The sequence below is a fragment of the Hippopotamus amphibius genome, chromosome 1, assembly GCF_030028045.1.
Source record: "Hippopotamus amphibius kiboko isolate mHipAmp2 chromosome 1, mHipAmp2.hap2, whole genome shotgun sequence".
NCBI lineage: Eukaryota > Metazoa > Chordata > Mammalia > Artiodactyla > Hippopotamidae > Hippopotamus > Hippopotamus amphibius.
The window spans coordinates 235,449,880-235,471,526 of NC_080186.1; the positions used below are offsets into that span (position 1 = coordinate 235,449,880).

General features: G+C 39.8%; 1 protein-coding gene across 4 annotated transcripts in view; it reads right to left on the bottom strand.

Moving 5' to 3' along the window:
• Positions 1–693: 693 nt before the first annotated feature.
• ITGA1 (integrin subunit alpha 1) overlaps positions 694–21,647 on the bottom strand; it is a 172,225-nt gene continuing 151,271 nt past the window's right edge. The window contains exons 28-30 of one of the 4 annotated variants that reach the window (XR_009054886.1): positions 19,796–19,912; positions 8,532–14,067; positions 694–703 (exon numbers count right to left, since the gene is read on the bottom strand). Coding sequence is in view for 2 of the 4 variants with exons in the window: in XM_057743741.1 (XP_057599724.1) it covers positions 14,023–14,067; positions 19,796–19,912 (162 nt within the window). In the remaining 2 variants the exon portion in view is untranslated. Of the gene's footprint in view, positions 704–7,398; positions 14,068–19,795; positions 19,913–21,647 lie in introns of those variants that run through there. The other 3 variants (XR_009054885.1, XM_057743741.1, XM_057743732.1) reach the window with 3 other exon arrangements.

A 21,647-nucleotide genomic window follows, 5' to 3' on the forward strand; every position in this document is an offset into this window, starting at 1 on the left:
TTAAATAAGTTACTTGGAATCTAAAGGAAAAACAATTTTCTTGTTGCCTTAAATTATTACAGAAATTTAAAATCTTTATATACCACTAAGGAGAGGGCAGTGAGATAATTATTTGACTGTCTACCGTGTATTAAGAATGTATGACATTGCACATATAGTGCAATTTTCTTTTCTTCTGGCTTCTCATAACAACTTTATGAGCTTTGTGATGATGTCCGTTGTGTGAGTGAAGATGCGTATTCTTAGAGGGCCAAGGTCAAGAAACAGGCCCAAGAATGCACAGCTCGTAAACGTCAGAGCAGAGATACGGATTCAAGTCCCCAGACTCCAAAATCCATTCTCTTTCCAATGTGTTATGGGGCCAAATTATACTCGGAGGTACAAAATCCCAGCTTACACGCTTCCAAACTGCTTTACAGGGAAAAGAATCAGATACCTGTATTAGGCCGTTTTGTAGTATTTAATATCTGAGCATTTCAGCCTAGTCCGTACAAGACAAGTAAATATGTAAGAGAAATATCCGTTCTGTTCCATGAGTTTGTAGTCCAGCCAGCCATACGGGCTTAGACTGAAAATATCCTTTAAAGACGTGACTGAATAGGAAGAGTCAGTTTCTCTTCTTTCCTTCCCTAGACATCGCGGCATGAATACTGGCATCTCACTTCCTAAAACTGCTTCCCAAGGTGATTCTCTCTCATAATGTCTGATAGGAAACACAAAACAGAAAGAAATCCAACCATGATGTAAACACAGTTGCCTCCCGACTGCCACACACATGCTCAGAAGATGAGAAAAACAAACCGACAAATCCGTCACAATCACAAAATGCATCTACACAATGGGCTACTGCTCAGCACTAACGAGGAACAGACAGCCAACGGACGCAACAACGTGGGTGAAGTGCAGACACGCTGTGCTGAGTGAGAAAAGGCAGGTACAAAAGGCTGCATACTTAATGAATCCACGGATCAAGCATTCTGGAAAAAAACAAAAGCAAAGGGACAGAAATCCGATCCGCTGTGGAGGCTGGAGATGAGGGGAAAAAATTGACTGAAAGGGGCATGAGGAAACTTTTACAGGATAGAAATATTTTATATCTTGATGGTGGTGGTGACCATGGCTGTACATTTTTCAAAACTCAAAGGACTGTTCATGGAAAAGGAGAAATTATGTCTCAATAATCATAACTTTAAATTTTTAAAAAATCCAAATTAAAAAGAAAATATGTCTATAGAAAAGGAGATGGGGGTTAAATTCTAGGCTCCAGTAATGACATCTAGGGAAGGAGCGGTGGTGCACGTGGACTTTAGTATGCAGTTTAAGGAAACGAAATGCCAATATCAATGCCACGATGTCCAGGAAAGGAGAGAGACTAATCATTCATATTTAATCACATCTTTAAAAGGTATTGTCAATCTAAGCCCACATGGCTGCCTTGACTAGCAATTGATTCAGAGAATGATGTTTCCTTACATAGTCAGTGGAAATGATACTTAAACATAAAGCACATGCCTCACTGGAGAGCTAGGTAGCTCCTAGGATGTCTGAGCAGTCCCTCTTCCTCTACTATTCCTTTTTTTAATTTTTTTTTTTTTGGCTGCACTGGGTCTTAGTTGTAGCATGAGGACTCAGTTGCAGCATGCAGACTTCTTACTTGTAGCATGTGGACTCTTAGTTGCGACATGCATGTGGGATCCAGCTCCCTGACCAGGGGTGGAACCCAGGCCCCCTGCATTGGGAGCACAGAGTCTTACCCACTGGACCAGCAGGGAAGTCCCGTTTCTCTATTAGTTCTATTGGCTGAAGGCTCCCTCCCTAATAATGTCATAAAATGCAATTCAATCAACATCTCTGATTTTCATTGTCATTTTTTGCTGTCGGCCAACTTCTAAGCTCTGTGTGGTGAGGAAAGGTCCTCTCTTCACGTCAAATACATCCTGTCATATTCAATCCAACACATGTTTGTTGCAGCCAACTACTGCACAGAAAGCAGAGGGAGGGCAAAGCAGACGTGCAATAGATCCTGCCTTCAGGAAGCTGACAGTCCCCTTGTGGGGGAAGATGCACTCATGCAACCAAGACTACTTCTTGGACGTTGCCTGTGCAGGCTGGAGGACCGGTGGGAGTCAATTTGCATTCAGGTTTGAGGAGCTTCATAGATGACGTTACCTTATTGGAGGAGACATATAAAGCAATGACCCAGCATCTGCAAGCAGGACAACACGGATTACAGAGAAGTGGCTCCTGCGGGTGGGTTAAAAGAGAAAGTGGCTCTTTTTTTTAAAAAGGAGTTAGAGTACCAGGTAACTGAGAATAATATAGACACAGAAAGAAGGGATTCTCATCCTTTTTTCAGAAGTAAAGCCAGCACAGCGCCTTTGTATTGAGGGTCCAGTGGCAGGACATGCCAGGAGCAAGAACTAGAAGAAGGAAATGGCCGATGCCCCTTGATAACGAAGAAGCTGTATTCTTGAGCGTGAGACAGCCTTTTGAGGAATTCCAGAAAGAGCTGGAGAGGGGCTATTTGTACACAATATCTTCATCTCTTGAGAAGATTTCATAAGATTTTCTTATAAGATTTTCTCTTCAGAGCTTATCTAAGGTTGTACCTTTTAAAAACAATCTTGAGTGGAACTTGGTGAGCCTCTTTCATCTGAAAATTCTAGATTTTTTTCAGTTCAGGGAAATTTCCTTCAGTTATTTCTTTAATTATTGCTTCCACTTTCATCTCTATCTTCCCATCTACTCTAAATATTATATACATAGTGGGTTTTTTCCTTTTCAGTTTTTTTTTTCTTGCTAAGAATGCTCTCTGATGTTGTCGCCCAGCTTCATCATTATTTGAGTTTCTCATTTTCCATCAGTCTAGGTATTTATAATTTCCATTTAAAAATCTTTTATTCTTATTTTTCTTAGCTTTGTTGTGATATAATGTCCTTAAAATAAAGTGAACTAACTTAGTGTGCAATATGAAGAGTTAGGACAAATTTATATAGTCAAGCAACTATCACCACAAACACAACGGGGAACTCTTCCTTCACTCAGAACTTCTTTCATGGCCCTTTGCTGTCAATCTTCTTCACTTAGTATTACTGATAGAATTAAAAAGCATCATACTGGACTTCCCCGGTGGCTCAGTGGTTAGGAGTCCATCTGCCAATGCAGAGGACACAGGTCCGAGCCCTGGTCTGGGAGGATCCCACAGCCGCAGAGCAGCTGGGCCTGTGTGCCACAACTACTGAGCCCACATGCTGCAACTACTGAAGCCTGTGCACCTAGAGCCTGTGCTCCGCAATAAGAGAAGGCACCACACTGAGAAGGCTGCGCATTGCAACGAAGAGTAGCCCCGGCTCGCCACAGCTAGAAAAAACCCGTGCACAGTAATGAAGACCCAACACGGCCAAAAATAAATAAATTTTTTAAAAAAGCATAATATTGACAAATTCTGTAGCCCAGTGCTTGGCACGTAAGATATAGGAAATAAAAATGTTAGTGTCCTCCCTTTTCCCCCTTTCCTCTTAGAAAAGTGGAGATTTCACCAAGCCTGTCATCTTCATGCAAAACTACCTGCTTCGCATCCCGCAGTTCCACTCCTGCGTAAACCTGGAAAAAATGAAAATATTAATTTGAAAAGATACATGCACCTCAATGTTTGGAGCAGCAGCACTATTTACAATAGCCAACCTAACTGTCCATCAACAGAAGAATGGATAAGGAAGATGTGATACACACCACACAGAAGGAGGAGGAGGAGGAGGAGGGGGAGAAATTCTGCCATTTGCAGCAAAGTGGATGGATGTCAAGAATATTATGCTTAATGGAATAAGTCAGACAGAGAAAGACAGCTACTGTATCAGTTATATGTGAAATCTAAACCAATACAAGTGAACGTATACGTAAACCAAAAAGACTCACAGGTATAGAAAACAAACTACTGGTTATCAGTAGGGAGAGGGAAGGGAGGAGGGCCAAATGAAGAGTATGGTATCTAGAGATAGAAACTACTATGTATAAAATAGATAAGCAAGAAGGGTATATTGTATATCACAGGGAATTATAACCATTTTCTTATAGGAACCTATAATGGAAGTATAATCTGTAAAAATACTGAATCACTGTGCTCTACACTTGAAACCAATATAATAGTATAAATCAACAATACTTCAATTAAAAAAATTATTAGGAAACAAAACGAAATAAAACTACACTATCGCATGACCCAACTGTAAACCTCTTGCAGAATACAAATGACTCCATTCATGATGATGTGGTCCATCTTAGATGGCAGAAAACTGAGGTGCTGTCAAACAATACGCTAATCGGAATTTTTGCAGAATTACCCAGCTTATAATGGTGAGGTATGCTGAATGGGCAGGAGTGAAAGAAAGGTTTGAAAATTATATGAAAAGCAATAACAGATGGTACTTCGGTGCAAATAGAATAGAAACGTCTGAGAGCAAAGGAAGGAAGTAAATAGAAAATGAGAGACTCAGCATGTAAAACTAAAGAGCCCTGGGCATTTCATCAAGGACAGTTAGAGTCTGTGGCATGGCTAATTTCCAGCTCCACTAATTACAGTCTAATGGCCAATTCTGGATGCTATTCTTTATTTTTCAGGTTGGGGCATTTCCACTCTTGCCTTTGGAATGCCATTTGAGATTGTGGTGTCTAGATGAATTCATGCCACATACACTCAGTTGAAAGATACTACAAAACAACAACAAAAATAGCTGCATGAAAGGGCAGCTAAAGACCAAACCTGCAGATGTTTCAATGCTGCTTTTATTAATTCAAGCCAGTACTTGCCAGTCAAGTACTAACTAGAACTCTGGCACAATGACTAAACAGCATTCATTTGTGAAGTGGCTGGCAGCCTGCGTGCCTGCCTACAGACAATGGTGCTTGCCCTATTATTCCTGAAATCAGGAAGGAATTGGACCACTGTAACTAAACTCTGTGCAGGCCAGGGATGCTACACACTGATTTAAGCCTCAAGTCTCAGGGAGAGATGACTCCGTGATTCGGCTCTAATCCACACAGAAGTTTAATTTCTGGCACCAATGAGTCCCTGAAAACCTGCAAGACATCAAAGCCAACCTGAGTATAAATGAAGGATTTCTATATACTTACAGGAATTCCAGGGGTCTCCTTTTCCCTCAGAAGAATAGAATCTTCCCAAGTCTGGAATTGCACTCATCTTAAAGTTTGTTTTGTTTGATATTAATATAGCCACCTCCAGCTCTTTCACGGTTACTATTGGCATGGTACATCTTTTCTCCACAGTTTTCCTTTCAGTTTATTTGTGCCTTTGAATCTGTCTCCTTTAGAGGGCACATAGACGGACCTTATTCTTTTACCAGTCTGACAATCTCTGACTTTTGATTTGATTGTTCAGACCACTTAACTTTAATGTAATTATTGATGCCAGAGTTACATTTGCCATATTACTATTTGTTTTCTATCTGTCTCCTATCTCATTTGTTCCTCTGTTCCCTCTTCACTGACTTCTTTAGTTAAGGTTGTACTATACAGGTGCCAGGACTTGTTTTTGGCAAAAATTCTTTCCTTTTCTAGGATTGTTTAAAAAATAACCCGGTTGAGAGCTTGTTTGGAGGTTCTAGCAGGGGAGCGCAGCTACTCGTATACCCTTGACCGAAGAACGGTCCTCCTCTATCGGGGAAGGTTGTCCTCTTCGACCAAGCACGCAGCTTCGGGAGGGACGCACATGGAGCGGTGAGGAAGGAAGGGGACACCCGCCTAGCCAGCCAGATCAGCCGAATCAACCCTGGCGATCAATGGGGCAGGGAGGGTGGGGGGGACTTGGGGGGGGGAGTCAAGGGAGGGAGGGAATACGGGGCTATGTGTATAAAAACAGATGATTGAACTTGGTGTACCCCCCAAAAATAATAAATAAATAAATAAAATGAAAAAAAAAATAACCCGGTTGGTTTTGCGGGATAAATGGGGCCACATTTGCTATTATTCTTTGTGAGATTACCTTTCCCATCTCTCCCTATCTACCCCTTGCTCTGTCCTGCCCTACTGCTGCATGAAGAAGTAGTTAAAGAACTAATTATTTCACATTTGGACTATGGAGAATTCTAGAATGCCATGTGCATATGTGTATAATGGTTATTAACTTGAGAGCACGTGGAAGTAATTTCACCCCCTGTTGTCAACTCTAGAATAAGAGGGAAAATTTTATGGCTATCACCCTTTTAATATGAAAGAAAAACTAAGAAATGTAATGTTAAAAGTTTTAAAAGTACAGGGTACCATATTCTTTGTGATTTCAAGTATGTCAAAATAGAAATACGGAAGAAATCAACATGTATGCTCAGAAACAAGACAACTTAATGGTAACAATTTCTGGTGCTCGTGTAATGACTGTTTTAAAATCATTTTCTCTGAATTGCAAGTTTTTTACCATGTGAATATATCCCCTTTCACCCTAAATGATTTTTTCCTGACCTAAACATTGATACTCATTTATTTTAAAATAACTCAAATAATATAGCTATGCTAAAGAAGAAGACGGAAATCATCTCCAGTCCCTTTAACGATCACTTCCATTTGGTGCACACTGTCACTGACGTCATCTTACGCTCTCCACAGTAATTTCATAACTGGACGTCACAAAGGACAAGAAAAGCACATGTTGTGTCTGTGCTGTAGACGTATAAATAAGGCATTTCTCTGTATGCCACGTATTTTACAGGGACTATACCCAGATTCTTTCTAGTGCCTCCCCTGCGTTCTCCTCCTGCACGAAGGGAGAAGTGGGAGAGGAACTGCTTACCTCACAGTAAGAGAGAGAAGACAGCACATTGGGGCCATGTACAGACACAAATTTGGTACAGGACCTTACAGATAACTTCTTCAAAATTCCATCTTTTTCTTCTGTAAAAATACCTCCCTCGCTCACCCTACTGTATCGTTTGAGGACAAAATCTTTTATGAGATGAACACGTGTTATTACTACTCATACTTCTTCCTGCATTTTCTTCCAGCTCTTATATATGAAATAATTTTATTTCTTTAAACTATAGGCTGAATAGAGAAAATAACTTTTTTTTAACTTCTTAGGATTTTTTTTGTTTTCTACTATGTGGTCCAATCTATTATTATACAGCTGATAATTTATTATTAAAACATCTCATTAGGAGAAGATATGTAGTAATAATGGATTCTGAGGTTTTTGTCTCAAGCTTGCAAAAGACTAATCACATTGCTATACTGTGTACAGGAAACACCACAGACAGACTTAATTTGCTTTTTGTTGTTTCCTTTTAGAGCATCAAAGTGAAAACCTACTAAGGAGCTAAAAAAAAAGTTAACGCTGTGGAAGAAATATTAATCTTGGATAAAATTTGTGTACTTAAAATCACAGCAGTCACATTCTTCTTTGAAAGAGTTATTTTTTTTATTTAACATATAAGACAGGATGCTCATTTACCTTGACGCAAAATACACAGCTGACGCACAAGATAAGATAGAATTTTACAAAATACCAAACCTCTGACCTCAAATCAGTGTACAGGATGCACCATACATAGAACATTCAAAATACTCTTTTACTTTCTCAGCTATTTCTAATTATATCATCTTAAATCATTGCTGTCTGGGAACCAATTTCTTTCTTTAAATGGGTTGAAATTAGGCACTTAATAAATTGTTAGAATCAGCAAAGTTCATGCTTCTTTGTTCTTAAATATAATCAAAATATTTTCTTCTAACAAGTTGATCCAGTAAAAGCCTTGCAGAAATGCACACACCCTTAGGCTATTCATTTTAATGAGTTTATTCTGCGGTAAATAAAAAAAAACAAGCAATGAATATACTTTATATTAGACCATGCAGCAGAGCTTATTGGAGTGAGTATGATACATGTTTCAGGATAGTAGCTATTACACACAATGTTTTTCTTTTTAATAAAAGGGGCACAGTTTTTTACGCTGTCAGTTAACAATTTTACAGCCTAATAGTAGTAGCACACAGTACACCACTCTCCTTTCGGGCCAGTGTTTCCTTATAAGGAATGCAGAGGGCCGCTGCTGCATCCTGAAAAAAGGCAGGCGTATCTCTCAAACACGAAGTATCTGGATGTACTGTGTGAAATGGTTCTAGAGAGAAGAAGGTCTGAGTGTTTGCTGCTTCAAATTATTGTTTTTACTTGCGCCAACGTATATTAAACTTCAGGAAATTAGCCCTAGTTAATAGACAGGTGAGAATATACTTTTACTCTTATTTAATCAACAATTTACTTGTATGAAGTACATGTGTTAGTACTGTGGCCGGGTATGATGCAGGCTGAGGAAGCTTACAGTATTTTGAGGAGTAATGGTGTGAACATAAAAGATGAATAGCTTCATCCCCTCCCTCTCCCACATTTTTTTTTTCCTGTCTCTCAAAATGCAACATGCCTCAGGGGCATGGCAGGAAGACTGTCACCTGTCACTGGACCTATGATGCGTGGTGACTCCCTTGTGCTTGGCTACTCTGTAGCAGAAAGAAATAATTATGCCACTCACGTTCCCCCATCCAGTCATCTTTCCATCTCTTGAAAAACAGGGTTGGGGACAGGGACTGTCAGTAGAAGATTGTTCAATCCTGGCTTTCATTCTGTCATTTGGAAGATTTCTTGTAAAAGTTTTGTCCCCACTCTCTATGCATAGATCAAACTGAAATAAAAGATTAAACACTGAGTCTCAGTCTCTGAAATTCCAGACAAACTTTTTTCATCAAGATGTGACTTCTAATATGGTAAGATCAAAGATAATCACAGTTATGAGTGTCGCTGGTATCTGCCTAGTATGTTGCCATGATTTCCACGGTGTGTCAGATAATTAAAGGATTTCTAAGCCTCAACGCACCAATAAAGAACATCTAGCCCTCAAGGTCTGCAAGGGGCACCAGGCTTAGCATGGCCTTGCCAAGAAGACCCAAATTAAAACCGAACATCCCCACTGTGCAGTTGAGAAGAGAAGAAGCCAACTGGATGACAGAAAGCAGAGAGGTCCTGCAAGTGGGCCCTGGGTCTTACTGGCCAGTCTTCATGGCATTGAAATTCTCTAGCCTGTGATGGGAGGAAAATGCAAAGCAGTCTTGTATAAAGTTCTGAACTGAGTTATGAGAGAAAGGCTTTAAAATATTTTAAAAGAAAAAAAAAAAGCTGATCTCAAAGCAAGGAGTCCAACATTAGAAGTGATAACTCATCCTTGTATATGTTTTGGTACGGTAACATTGCAGTCCGTGCTTATGTGCATGTCTGATGTGGGAGGGCTGATCTTGGGATGTAGCAGATTTGGGAGCTCAGGCCATTTATAGGGGCAGAGGATCCACTCTCATCAGTTAAGAACCGGACCTCCTGGGCACCATGTGTAGGGGACAATGCGGGTGGGGCTGAAGAGCCTACACACGCCCTTTTACCTTCCTTCAGGGTGGATGGTTCAAGCCTGTTACTTGGAATGGCTAAATTCAAGGTTGAATTTTAAGATGAAGATAAAAAATACTGACTTGGCCACCAGATTACAGTGTTAGATTTTAACTCTCTTTTTTATGGTTCTACTTAAGATGTTGCACAGCAGTGCTCCCATTGAAACGGCAGCCTTTAATCCTTAGCAATGCGCTGCAGAGTTCACGTCCAGTGGCGGTTTCAGAATTTCTGGGTAGGAGGTATTTAGAGACAGCGGTCTGATTGGAAGGGCTGCCCAGTAGATTCACCTTGAAGTTGTGTTTGCATTAAAATGCCTGCTGTTGACAGCGAAATCGTGTATTTTAATGAGACGGTAGCATCATCTCCAGGATTTTAAAGCTCTTCTTTTCACTTTTTAGGTTATAATTTCCATGGGTAAGGATGGGGATTAGGGGGTGCTGGTGGAGACCCACTGTAGGGCTAAATCCTGCCAGCCCCCACTGGCCTGGCTGCTAATAGTGTCCCAGTAACGGTTGGTAAATTTCTTAAAGATGTTCCAGATCTGCAGTGCCTTTCATTTTCTCCCTGCTACAGTTACCATACCAACCCTCTAGGCTGCCACAGAACGGAGGACCGACATCTCGTGTAAATGACCAAATCCCAGAAGCTGGTATTCACAGCAAGCAGAGCACACGCTTTAAACAGATTTTTCTCTAGTAGTCTTCTTGAAAATCTCCCTTGGGGGAGAGACTCATGGAGCGAGACTTGAGAGGTGCTGAAAATCAACAAAGGAAACATAGGACACTATTTTTAAAAGACTGATTTGCCAGAAGCCTCTTTATTTGAACAATACTGTGACTGTCCTTGGGCACATGGACCATGCTCTGAGCCTGGGTCTTCCTTCGTTTTCTCAGTGCTGTGCGAAGGTATACAGTGAATTCACACCGGGCAGATTACAACATGCTGGACAGAGAGCGTATCCTGTAGGAAAGGGCCGTGCAGAGAGGCGGGCGGGCAGCTCATCACAGGTGCAAGCCGTGGCCCTTCGGGGCCAACCTTCCTGCAGCCTCTCCTCACACCCAGCTTTACTTTACCCAGCGCTTCGCAACCCCTTTCTGCTTTGGTGCCAATGTTTGTTTTCTACTTGAGCCTAGATATTGGTTTTATAAAAGGTAAAATTAGAAATTGGTATGGTTGAGTAAACATCAAGTTTTGTAAAATATGTTCTTCCACAAGCCTCATTTCAAGCACAGTTATGACACAGAAAATATTCTGTGATTAAATTGCCCAAGAATCTATTGCTTGGAGAAAATAACTGAACAAATTGGATCACTGAAGTTCAAACTGGATCACAGAAATTACAAATATTTACAAAGGATGACTTTTCACAGCATTGGCTCCAGGGCTCTGGATTCCTAGAGGAAGTGAAACAGCTTCTTTGCGGCTATTTAGGTTTGAATTTCACTGTGTGTTACCCTTTATATATATATACATTTTTTTTTCTTTCTTTCAACTTCTTCCTTTTCCTGCAAGTTCATATCATTTTATTAATATTAAAGGAGGACTATAATTTTAGAAACTGAAATTGAAGAATGGGGAACTAGCACTTTGTCTGCTGGGCTTGAGATCAGCATTTTAAGAATAATTTGAAATATGATTGTATGGTGCATGTTTGTGTATATATATATGTTATATTTCTATTTATCTATCATCTATATCTATCTATCATCTATCTATCTATCATTGTCATCTAACTTATCTCAGTGGTGCTCTGAAGCCAGCTCATACTGGCTCATGAGAGCTGGCAACACATTTTCAGGAATTCTGCAAGCTGGTTAGGGTTATGTTGGTAGCTTGAAAATGGCCCTGACGAAACTATTTAGATCCTGAAAACTGGAAAATGACATAAATCAGGGATTTTTTTTCCTATTGGGACTTTATACATAGTTCAGTCCACAGTGGAAGCAATAATTAATTAAAAAGAATACCAAAGATAAAAGAAGGTTTTTGCAATTTAATTTAACCAATAAGCTCATAAATTGTCTTAAATATCACTTTTCTTATTAAATGTTTTAAAATATAAGAGTAGAGCTTAGTATATTTCTTAATCATTGACTATGTTTTAGGACATTTGTACAGAGTGAATTTGGGACATCCGTTGACTTATTTTAGTCAAAGTTTCTACATTGGTGATTTTTAGACACTTGCATAACTGTATGCTAAAATTAAATATTAATGAAAGTGAGAACTATACCCAAAGTGGATGAATCAAACTTTCCTTGTGGTGTAGCTTTTCTTTGTTTATTTCTTGTAAACTCTGTTGTTTGGTGTTGAGGTATTTTTTCTTCAATTTGTGTCCATGCGTGCACGCATGTGTGTGTGTGGGTGTGTGAGCGTGCATGTGCTTATACATATGTGTGCACAGATGCACAGACATGTACACACATAACCTCAACAAATCACAATATGAGGGAAGTAGAACATCTGGCTCATTTAACACTCTACTTAAAAACCAGGAATGACTTGTGTTAAAAACGGTGCCAGACTTGGAAGCAGCTATTTGATCTGGCCAAACAGCTCTTCCTCTCTTTTCTAAAATGTTCAAAATGCCATCTTTTCTATTTTTCCCGTTTGGGTTAACAACACATTTAGTTGAAATGTGCATGCTCCAGTTTCAATGACTACTTTGCCTAGGAATCAGAGGACAAGTATGAATTGTTAAAACTTTTATCTGTTAGGTTTATTTCTAAGAACGTGCTGAGCTTAGAGCAGAGCTGCTGAGCAGGTTGTGCCCTGGAGCTGTGCACCATGGTGACTCCGAACGTGAGGGACCTCAGTTTTGTTGGGCAAAGGAGGACAGGTGGAAAGAATGATTTCAGAACCTGGAGACAGATAGCAGGAATGAAGAAAATTCTAAAACTGGACATTTCTGAACAATGACAGGCCAGCAACAGGATACCAAATCTCTGGAAGGACTTAGCCTTTCTTATAGCTACTGATGACCTCAGCACTCCCCAGGTGCATGTCTTTGACCATCAGGATTTTAGATGTAGATGTAGAGAGCCATGAGGTAGGCCGCCTCTGAGTCCAGATAATTCCACGGAAATTAGTTTTTAAAACTTAAATCCATGGCATTTAATTTCTCCACAGATTTGCTGCTTTTTGAGAACAGTAGAGTCCAGGACTTCCTGGATAAACACAGGTTCTGATCTTGTGATGGTCAATCAAGCAGAGAGATGGAGTTGTTGCAGGAGCATCAGCCAGCTTTACAGCAGTAGTTCACATGTACATTCATTCATCGTTTTTTTCCTAAGAAATGGAGCTATCTAGGAGCTTATGCTACAGTAGAGTCCGATGCACCACGATGATTACTTCAAGAACAAAGAAGCTCATACAAAGGTGTGATGTCTTTCTGTTGGTGCGAGGTTTCAAACTTGAAATTCTATAAAATACATTTCCAGAGATCTACTTAAATATTGATATGCCACACTCAAAAAGCAGTGGCTTGTTGGTGAAATGCAATACTGAAATGGAATACTGCCTTTTCATAGAAAGAAGAATTGTGTTTGGAAAATTAAATACCTTTCAAAAGATGAAAAATAAACATACTCTCACAGCTTGAGCGTTTGAATGAACCATGTACCAAGGGGATGAGACAACTCCTACATTGGGTTACATCCTGGGACCTTCTGTGTTCAAAAGATGCCCAGCATTTCTGTGACATCCATCGACATTTTCCTTCCCATTCAGAAACCATGTGAGCATATCCCATGCTCAACGTAACTTTTCATGGCAAATCCCTGTTATGCCACATAAAACTGCTGTGCTTTTTCAGTATAAAAGAGTTTTGAGTTTTAGAGTTCAATACCAAAATTTAGCGTGTTTTGTAAAAGCTTAAATTAATCCACTCAGTGCACTTGCTTTTAAACAAGTCTATCTTGATTTTCTATCCTAGATAGAATTTCAGCTCAATTATACTATTTTCCAAACACTTTGAAAAGAAAACTTTCCAAGTATAGAACCCAACACAAAGATGCTGAATATATTCTCTGTGACTTAATTCTATGTTCAGTCCATATTGTATATAGACTCCACCTGGGAAATTTTTTCATTTAAATGGGGGGAAGTGATCTTTTTCAGGTAAAATTCCTTCCTTGGCATTTACAAATGTTGACTCTCTTGCTGAATGTGGATATCCACCAGGAATCAATGGAAAAAGCTTAATTCATGCTATTTTGAAGGTAAATGTTTCAATGATCATAAAAATCTTTTTATGTATTCCTTAAATACTTTGAATGCTGATTTAATATATAAACATATTTGTACAGGTTATTTTTCATCTTCAAAACATTTTGTAAGTTTGCTTAAATACTCAATAAAAATGAGTAATTATTGGAAAATATTTTTCAACACTTTATAAAATATATCTTTAAGGTATTGTTTTTGGATCTTGCTTGATCTGTCATTTTCTAAGTGATTAATCCCTGATGGATTACATAACGTTATGTGACTATATCTTTAATTGTATTTATAGATTTCTTGTCACATATTTGAGGCAAACCTGAGGATAGATCATTGAATAATTATTTCTTCTCTTATAAAATATTTCATTTCTCCATTTTCTTCTTTAGTGGTCTTTTGAAGAATCCAATCTGTTGAGAAAACACCAAACACAATACAGTTATTTGAATGTAGGTAATAAATACTAATCTCAGATAAAATTTAGTTTAGTAAAATGTTAGCAATTGTGGGCATACAAATAATATAATCAAGAAATTATATAATATAATTTTATCATATGAAATTTTGATTGACCTATTAAGTATTATCGAATGTCCAGAAATGACATTTATCAAATTGCTATTTCATTTTTAACTTTTTTGTAAATTAAATATATCATGTCTCCCAGTAAAAGCTAGTATATGTAGCAAACTAACTTAAAGGGTTTTGGAAAAATATTTTGGGAGACATACAAACTTAGTTAGCTGGCACTGTCTCTACTTTGCCATCATCTTTCTTTTTCAGGGATGTGGTAGAGAAATTTCCATCAAATAACCGACGGTCATAAATTGAGTGTGGAGTCCTACACCAAAGTCACTAGACAAGATTCCAGAGTTAACCTGACCCGCACAGCAACCAAATTCCAGAGTTATCTCGACCCCCATAGCAATCCCTGACTCATGACTTGGGCTAGCCGAAAACCAGACCCCATAGTAGGGAAGGCATTCACCATATAGGACCCTAGCCTATCATCTGACGACACCTGTCGCCTTTTGGCACACTGACCAATCGATTAGTGCCATTTTCTTCGCAGGAATTTCCTTGTTTGGGGTTATAAAAGTCGGCTGCGAGCCCACCAGAGGGTCGGCTCTCCCTGGTCTGCCAGGAAGTCCTCTCGCTGTCTTCACAGTGTCCCTTCTCTCTCATAAACTCTATCTTCCTTACATTCGGCCTTGTGTCTGGAAATTCTTTTCCAACCATTTTGGTGGCCCATACGGGGGTGCCTCCTGGGGGGAACCTCTTCCCCCACCTCCTCTCCTCATTTCCTGGGACCCTCTGCCAACAGGCGAGTCGCTGTGGAAGCAACGAAGGACGTCTGGCCAGGCACATCCCGGTGTGTTCTGCAGGCTCCGCAGCTCACTTCGCCCCCGTGACTCCTGCCCAGCATGGGTGCGGGTCCCTCTGTCTTCCTTCTAACTGAGGAAGAGGCCAACGGCCACTGTGCGTGCCCGGCTCAGGCATTTAAAGCCATTAGGGGAATCTGATAGGTGCCCTATGGCCAAGGGGTTGGGGCGATTTCTGAGTTGTCTGGATTAACTTTAAATGTGTTAGCGCATCTGTCTACATAGGATTCACATAAAGAGCCCCTTGAAAACACCCTGTATCATTTGGATATGAAAACGAAGTCATTCAACATATGAAAAATTTCACGTAGTGCCGAATGTGGGTCACTTTTTATTATGCTTTGTGAAATGGGGCATCATAAAAATTACAAGTGCTTTATTATTTCCAGTTATGCTGATTAATAAAAATATGGATAGGAGCTGGAAGGAAACTTTGAAATATTCTAATCTAAAATGGATATTTAAAAAAAGAAATTTAAAAAAGGGTCCTGGAGATGTGTTCTTTTTTTAAAATCTGTGTGGTTGTTGCTTTTTTTTTTTTTTAAATATAAGAGTGGATTATAATAGTTCAAGCAAAGACACTGCGTTAATTCTTCGAAAGTGTGGCACCTTCATGTCATTTTAATCATGAAGTTATGATAAATTATGCAAGGGAATGATATATTTAAAAAAAATAATTACTGAACAATTGAGGGCTTCGAGGGCATAAATGGCCAAAAATATGCAGTTTTAAATTAGAGAAATTTTACTCAGGGCTTTATGTCTTCCTCCACGCTAGAATCTAGTTGGCGGTAGATGTCACAGAAAAGGTGACAACTGAACAAATGAACACGAAGAAACAATAAATGGGTCTTCCTCAGAATGCCAGGTCTCCTACATGTATCAGAACTTTTCCTTTGAGCCACCTATAAAAGTTCTGGATTCACAAGCCATTAGGCCCTTTAACTTGTACCTGCATGTTCTGAGTCGAAAATAAATCAGACAAGGCTTTCACAAAAGCAGGTGGTGAATCATGACTTTGCTCTTTCCTGCCTCGCCCAATTCCTGATCTTCTCTTGCTCCTTTTTCTCAAGTCTTTTTTGCTTCTTTTCAACCTCTCTTTGCTTTCACGTGTTAAATACTTTATTTTAAAACTTAACATCTAGGGGCTTCCTAGGTACGCAGTGGTTAAGAGTCCGCTGGCCAATGCAGGGGACACGGGTTCCATCCCTGCTCCAGGAAGATCCCACATGCCAAGGAGCAACTAAGGCTGTGCGCCACAACTGTTGAGCCTGAGCTTTAGAGCTCATGAGCCACAACTATTGAGCCCGTGTGCTGCAACTACTGAAGCCCATGCGCCGAGAGCCCGTGTTCCACAACAAGAGAAGCCACTGCAATGAGAAACCTGTGCGCCACAATGAAGAGTAGCCCCTGCTCACCGCAACTAGAGAAAGCCCGTGTGCAGCAATGAAGATCCAACACAGCCAATAAATTAAAAAAAAAAAAGCTTAAACAAACAAACAAACAAAACACTTAACGTCTGTTATCTAATCTTCCACCCGATTGATTCTATTAACATTGGGTTTTCAGTGGAAGTTGGGTGATCAGAGTGGAGATTAGGAAAATACAGTTTATAGCTTCAAACTGAGCAGGGCCAATATTAGCCAATGTTTGCCACAAGTTAAGTTTGCTTTCAGTGCCCAGACTTTCCTGGTAGCTTTCGCTCTCCTTCTTTTTCTTTTTGTATTTACTGAATTATCTTATTTTGTCCCCCTAGTTCAAAATCCTGTGGCAAAGTTCTGATTAAACAGTCCCTGGCAGAAATACACACTCAATGACTTTAATATAGAATAAACATTGAGTGAAAACATTTATATTAACATATAAAAGACTAATAGATGGCAGTGCTATTCCCCATCCACACTCCTCAAGGATATGTAAATTGGGTGAAGAACAAAGCTTCAGGATTAGTAAATAAACCATCAAGGGTGCATCTTCAACATTAGTATGAGATCAAGTTAAGAGAGGAACCATCTGATTTCTCAGGGCTCCTCTGTGGACCCAGACACATTCTATCCTATTGGTTATATTGACTTGACTGGGTTTCTCCCTTGGTATGTGGTACCACATTTCAGGACATGTTTCCCAATCTATTTAACCCTGTGTCCTCTACAAGCCTTCTCCCTAAAACGTTAAGTATATTAAGCACCTACTAAGATTTTGTCAAGCTTTAGTCTCTGCTATGCATGCTACAAAGATAAAGCTATAAAGACTGTGCCTTTTGAAATGGAATTCCAGCTCCAGGAGCAACCTTTTGCCCGTTACCTGCACAAAATCTCAAACTGAGAGTTTTGATGAACTTCTAGACTGGTGGGATTTGGAAGAAGAAGGAAGAAAAGGATAGTCCTGAGGTCTCTGCTCCATATCTAATTAGTCTGGAAAGATGCCTGGGGGTGAGAGTAGCTCTTCTGAGCCAACTGCAGACCAAATGCTTCAGGGAGGTTCAAGCAGGAGGAGGGCCAATTAATCTTTTCAGTCTGATGGAGCTACTGAAAGTCTGAATCCAACCAATGTATATTGTTATATCTTTCAGGAGTTCATGACCTTCTTGCACCAAACCCAATTCCTGGAGCTCCAGGGTGAGGAGCCCTGCCCCAATAGCCTGCAGCCGTAGGACATATTGGATACGGGGTGGGCTTTGCAGATAGAGCATTTCTTGAACCCAGTCCCTTACTAGCTGGTAACTCTTGGGAGAGTTACCTTCTGTTTGCTTCAGTGTCCCCAAGTATAAAATGTGGTTAAAATACTTCGTTGGAAAGGTTGCATGGAAATCAGAGTGAATGGAAGCGAGAAGGAACACAGAGTGAGGAGGCTAATCGTGTTGGCGCAGAAGTGAAACGGCCCAGGGTCAGACCGTGACTCTGAACCTGACAAAGCACGTGGCCTTGGGAAACATACGTAACTTCTCTATGCCTCAGCTTCCTCGTGTACAGAACGAGGTCCATAATAGTGTGTTCCTCATTGGGGTGATATTAATTTCAGAGTGAAAACCTTTGAAATGGCTCCTGGTGAACAGCCCACCCAGGAAGTGCTAGTTCCCCTGTCTTCTCCTGTGAAATCACCGGTCTCATTGCTGGCGCTCCCACCGATGTGGCTCAACTAACCACATCTACCGGTCAGGACCGTCCAGTCGGGCTGAAAAAGAAGATCTAAGAAGCCATCAAGATGTCTCATCAAAATATCCCCTGGATGGAAGAATGGGTTTGTTTTCACACCTATGCTTTTTCAGACTGATGATGAAAAACCAGGTGGCTGAAATGTATTTGGTAATTTTAAACAGAGGTATGCAACTAGAGAGACTATCCAAATGTCAGCTCTGGCTTTCCTCTCCTCTTGGCAGCGGTGTCCTAAAACTATACGAGCAAGTGCTGTGCTCAGAAGACCATACTGAAAGAAATCAACAGTCAAATGTTCTATTACAGGTGCATATGAACAAAGAAACAAACCACTTTCTACATTTCAAGCACAATCTTGACACCACTAAGCCGGGCCTTGGGTACCACAGTGTGGCAAAGGCAGGTATTACAGACAGAACACGGATACCCTGTAACGTAGGAGGAACAGCTGGCGGTTTGAGATGGTGGAGAATTCTGTCCTGGAGCATTTGCTGGAGGAAAGCTATGGGTTCTATTTACGGAACTAAACGCTCCCGATGGATATCTCTGACATGGCTTTGTTCATCTTTTCTGCGAGTAACCCCCCCAAAAGAGGAAGTTAGTTGTAAGAGTCAGAAAGAACAGGAGCAGTTGATAATCTGGTGGGAGAGAAATCTGTTGTTTAAACTATTTGATGAAAAGATAATTCTGTTGCTCAGGCATCAGAGAAATGAATATGTAGCCACAAGCTGTATTTTTTAACATAGTTTAGCCTTTTAACAAAACAATAAGTAAAACACAGGGTGATATATGCTAGAATAAATGCCAATTTGATATTTAACTAGAAAAACATTAAATTCAACTTCTCTATGAGAGTTTATTGTCTATTAAATTTAGCCTGAAAGCTATCATTTCATATCTGCTTAATTTGAAAAAGATACAGGTAAGTGTTTGAAAAATGTTGCATATCTCAATTTAAGCAAAACATCTATGTACATATAGAGATTGACCCGACAGAAAATAGATGGTCACTCAGTTTTACGGGAGGATTTGAAACAGGAGTCTATGAAACTATAAGATTTCCATTTCATTGACTAATTGCACAAATCTCTCATTTCTCATGCAGGCATGCAACTGTTGAATAAAATGCGGTATTTTTATATATTAAGGAAGCATTTAATTTTTAAGATACATACAGATGTGTGATTAGGATAGGGCTTATCCTAACCATAATTCTTGTGCTTATATATTCTTACATTGACACAGGAATTCATTCTTTTCTTTTTCTACAAAAGAGAGTTTTCATTGTTCTCTGCTTATAAAATTGACATTTAATTTAAAATTTCCAGTGTTATAGACCCATGAAGGTCCCCTCTAATCCCAACCTTTAGAGAGATCTCCCATAATTTTTGGATGTGTCTATTTTTTTTTCCTGATATAAAAATGGGATCAAGGTGTGCCCAGGGTTCGAGATATACACTTTTCTCTGTGTCTTGACGATCGTTTGCACGGTTTTAGTGCTATGTGACCCTATGTTCCGCGGCATGGACAAACCACAGTGTGGTTCACCGATGTGCTGTTGACCGCCGAAGCAGAGACGGGAAAGGCGCTCTGGCTCTCACCTTCCACAGCGCCAGTATGAGCAGCAGCAGCAGCAGCAGCCCCGCGAAGGCGCTCAGCAGGATGACCCACAGCGGCACTCTGCCCGGCAGCCCGTCCTTGGACACCTGAATAGCGAGCTGGAAATCAGTACACGAGACTGTTAACCTTGATAACACCCGTGACACGTCCCAGTCTACTGTGTCCTCGCAGGCTGTAATGTTCTACCAAACAGAGTACTTGATCTCATTCCTGCACGCAGAGAAAACAATGAGTGTCCACTTTAAAATGCCCTTCATCTATTCTAAAAGTCGACCCGTGTCCTATTCATTATTACCCAAACCGTTGTATAATCTCATCCTTCAGAAATTCACACATAAAGGGGAAACCATTTATGAATCAGAATTCTCAAAGGTAGAGGTGAATTTAACTCAGGGAGAACCCGCAGGATTATATGTTTTAAAGGTTTATTAGCAGCCTTCAGCGTATTATTGCAATAGCGTTTGGGCTGTAACGTTGTCACCGGTTGACATATAAACCTGAATAGGTCTTCTAATTCTGCTTGTAACTTTAATTCTAACATGCTTTCCTTTTCGTTTACAAAGTGAGGGATAATTTTCGTAGAGTAAGATTCACAAATCTCAAATGTACAGATAGATGAATTCGTGCACACATCACCCCAATGTGTTTTTTATGATACCACATTATTTCAGTTGACCTACTCTTAGCATCTACCAATGAGGTCTTAACTGAAGTAAATCTTGAAGGAGGCAGCTTTTAGTGTTCCAGCTACTCAAGCTCTTTCAGGGTGGTACCCAAAGCTCAGTGAAACTTGTCTGCCCTGTGTCCCATCCTTAGGTTTCTGAGAAAAAATAAATCAGGGCAGCTATCAATGACCACTAATAGCTCAAGGTTCTGTATCTCTCTTTAATGGGAAACTTCTCAATTCCTTAACCTAGAAGGCAAGCGCAGGGGTAAGAAAAGAAACTAACAGGGGGGATATCTGCATATAGTGGATACTGATCCAAACGCCTCAGAGGCAGGCTCCAGGCAGGTTGCTGCTCGTGCATCTCGGGAAGACAGAGCTGGCAGGAGCACGGATGTGCACAGGGTCAGACCGCTGAAGACAGACTTTAAACACCTCTAAAACAACTCCCTCAACTTAGAGGTGCAGAAATGGAAGTGTGGACGGGATCAGTGATTTCCCCAAGATCATTCAACTACAGAATGATCATTTTAAGTAATTTTAACAATTTAAGTATAACTTTTCTTTAGGATAAAATGTAGAATAAACAGCTCCATGGGGAATTTAAAACTAACTTTTAGAGAAAATAAAGCTAAGTATAAAATTTTAACAAACATATTTAGGAATCAGATATACTCTTTTCCAATATAAGATATACTCATACTTTTTTGGTGCTTGCTGGTGAAATTGTAGCTTCTCTACATGTGGGATAATTTTTTATTTATTGGGCTAAGTGCTCTTTATAAAGTGAGTTCACATTATATCCAGATATTCTATGCATATATTCTTTAAAAGTAAATGTTAATCAGAGGTCATTGGAATCATTTAGAATAGGTACTAATTTGAAATTAAAAAAAAAAAATCTCAATGTTAGGTAGCTTCCAAATAGAATTTTATGACTCATGATATCCATACAAAATACTTAAACTCTCATGACAAAAGGGGAAGTTATGCTGAAGTGCCCACGATCTGTAACAGGTACTTTGGTTTTATTTTATAGTCGGACAAGAGAAAATAACACAAACCCTTTTATCTTACCAAGGACTCCAGCCTGAATTTGTATTGGAGAATAATACTTCAATTTTGTAGTGAATTTCCCAATGACTAAATGAAGAAAACCTTAAAAAATT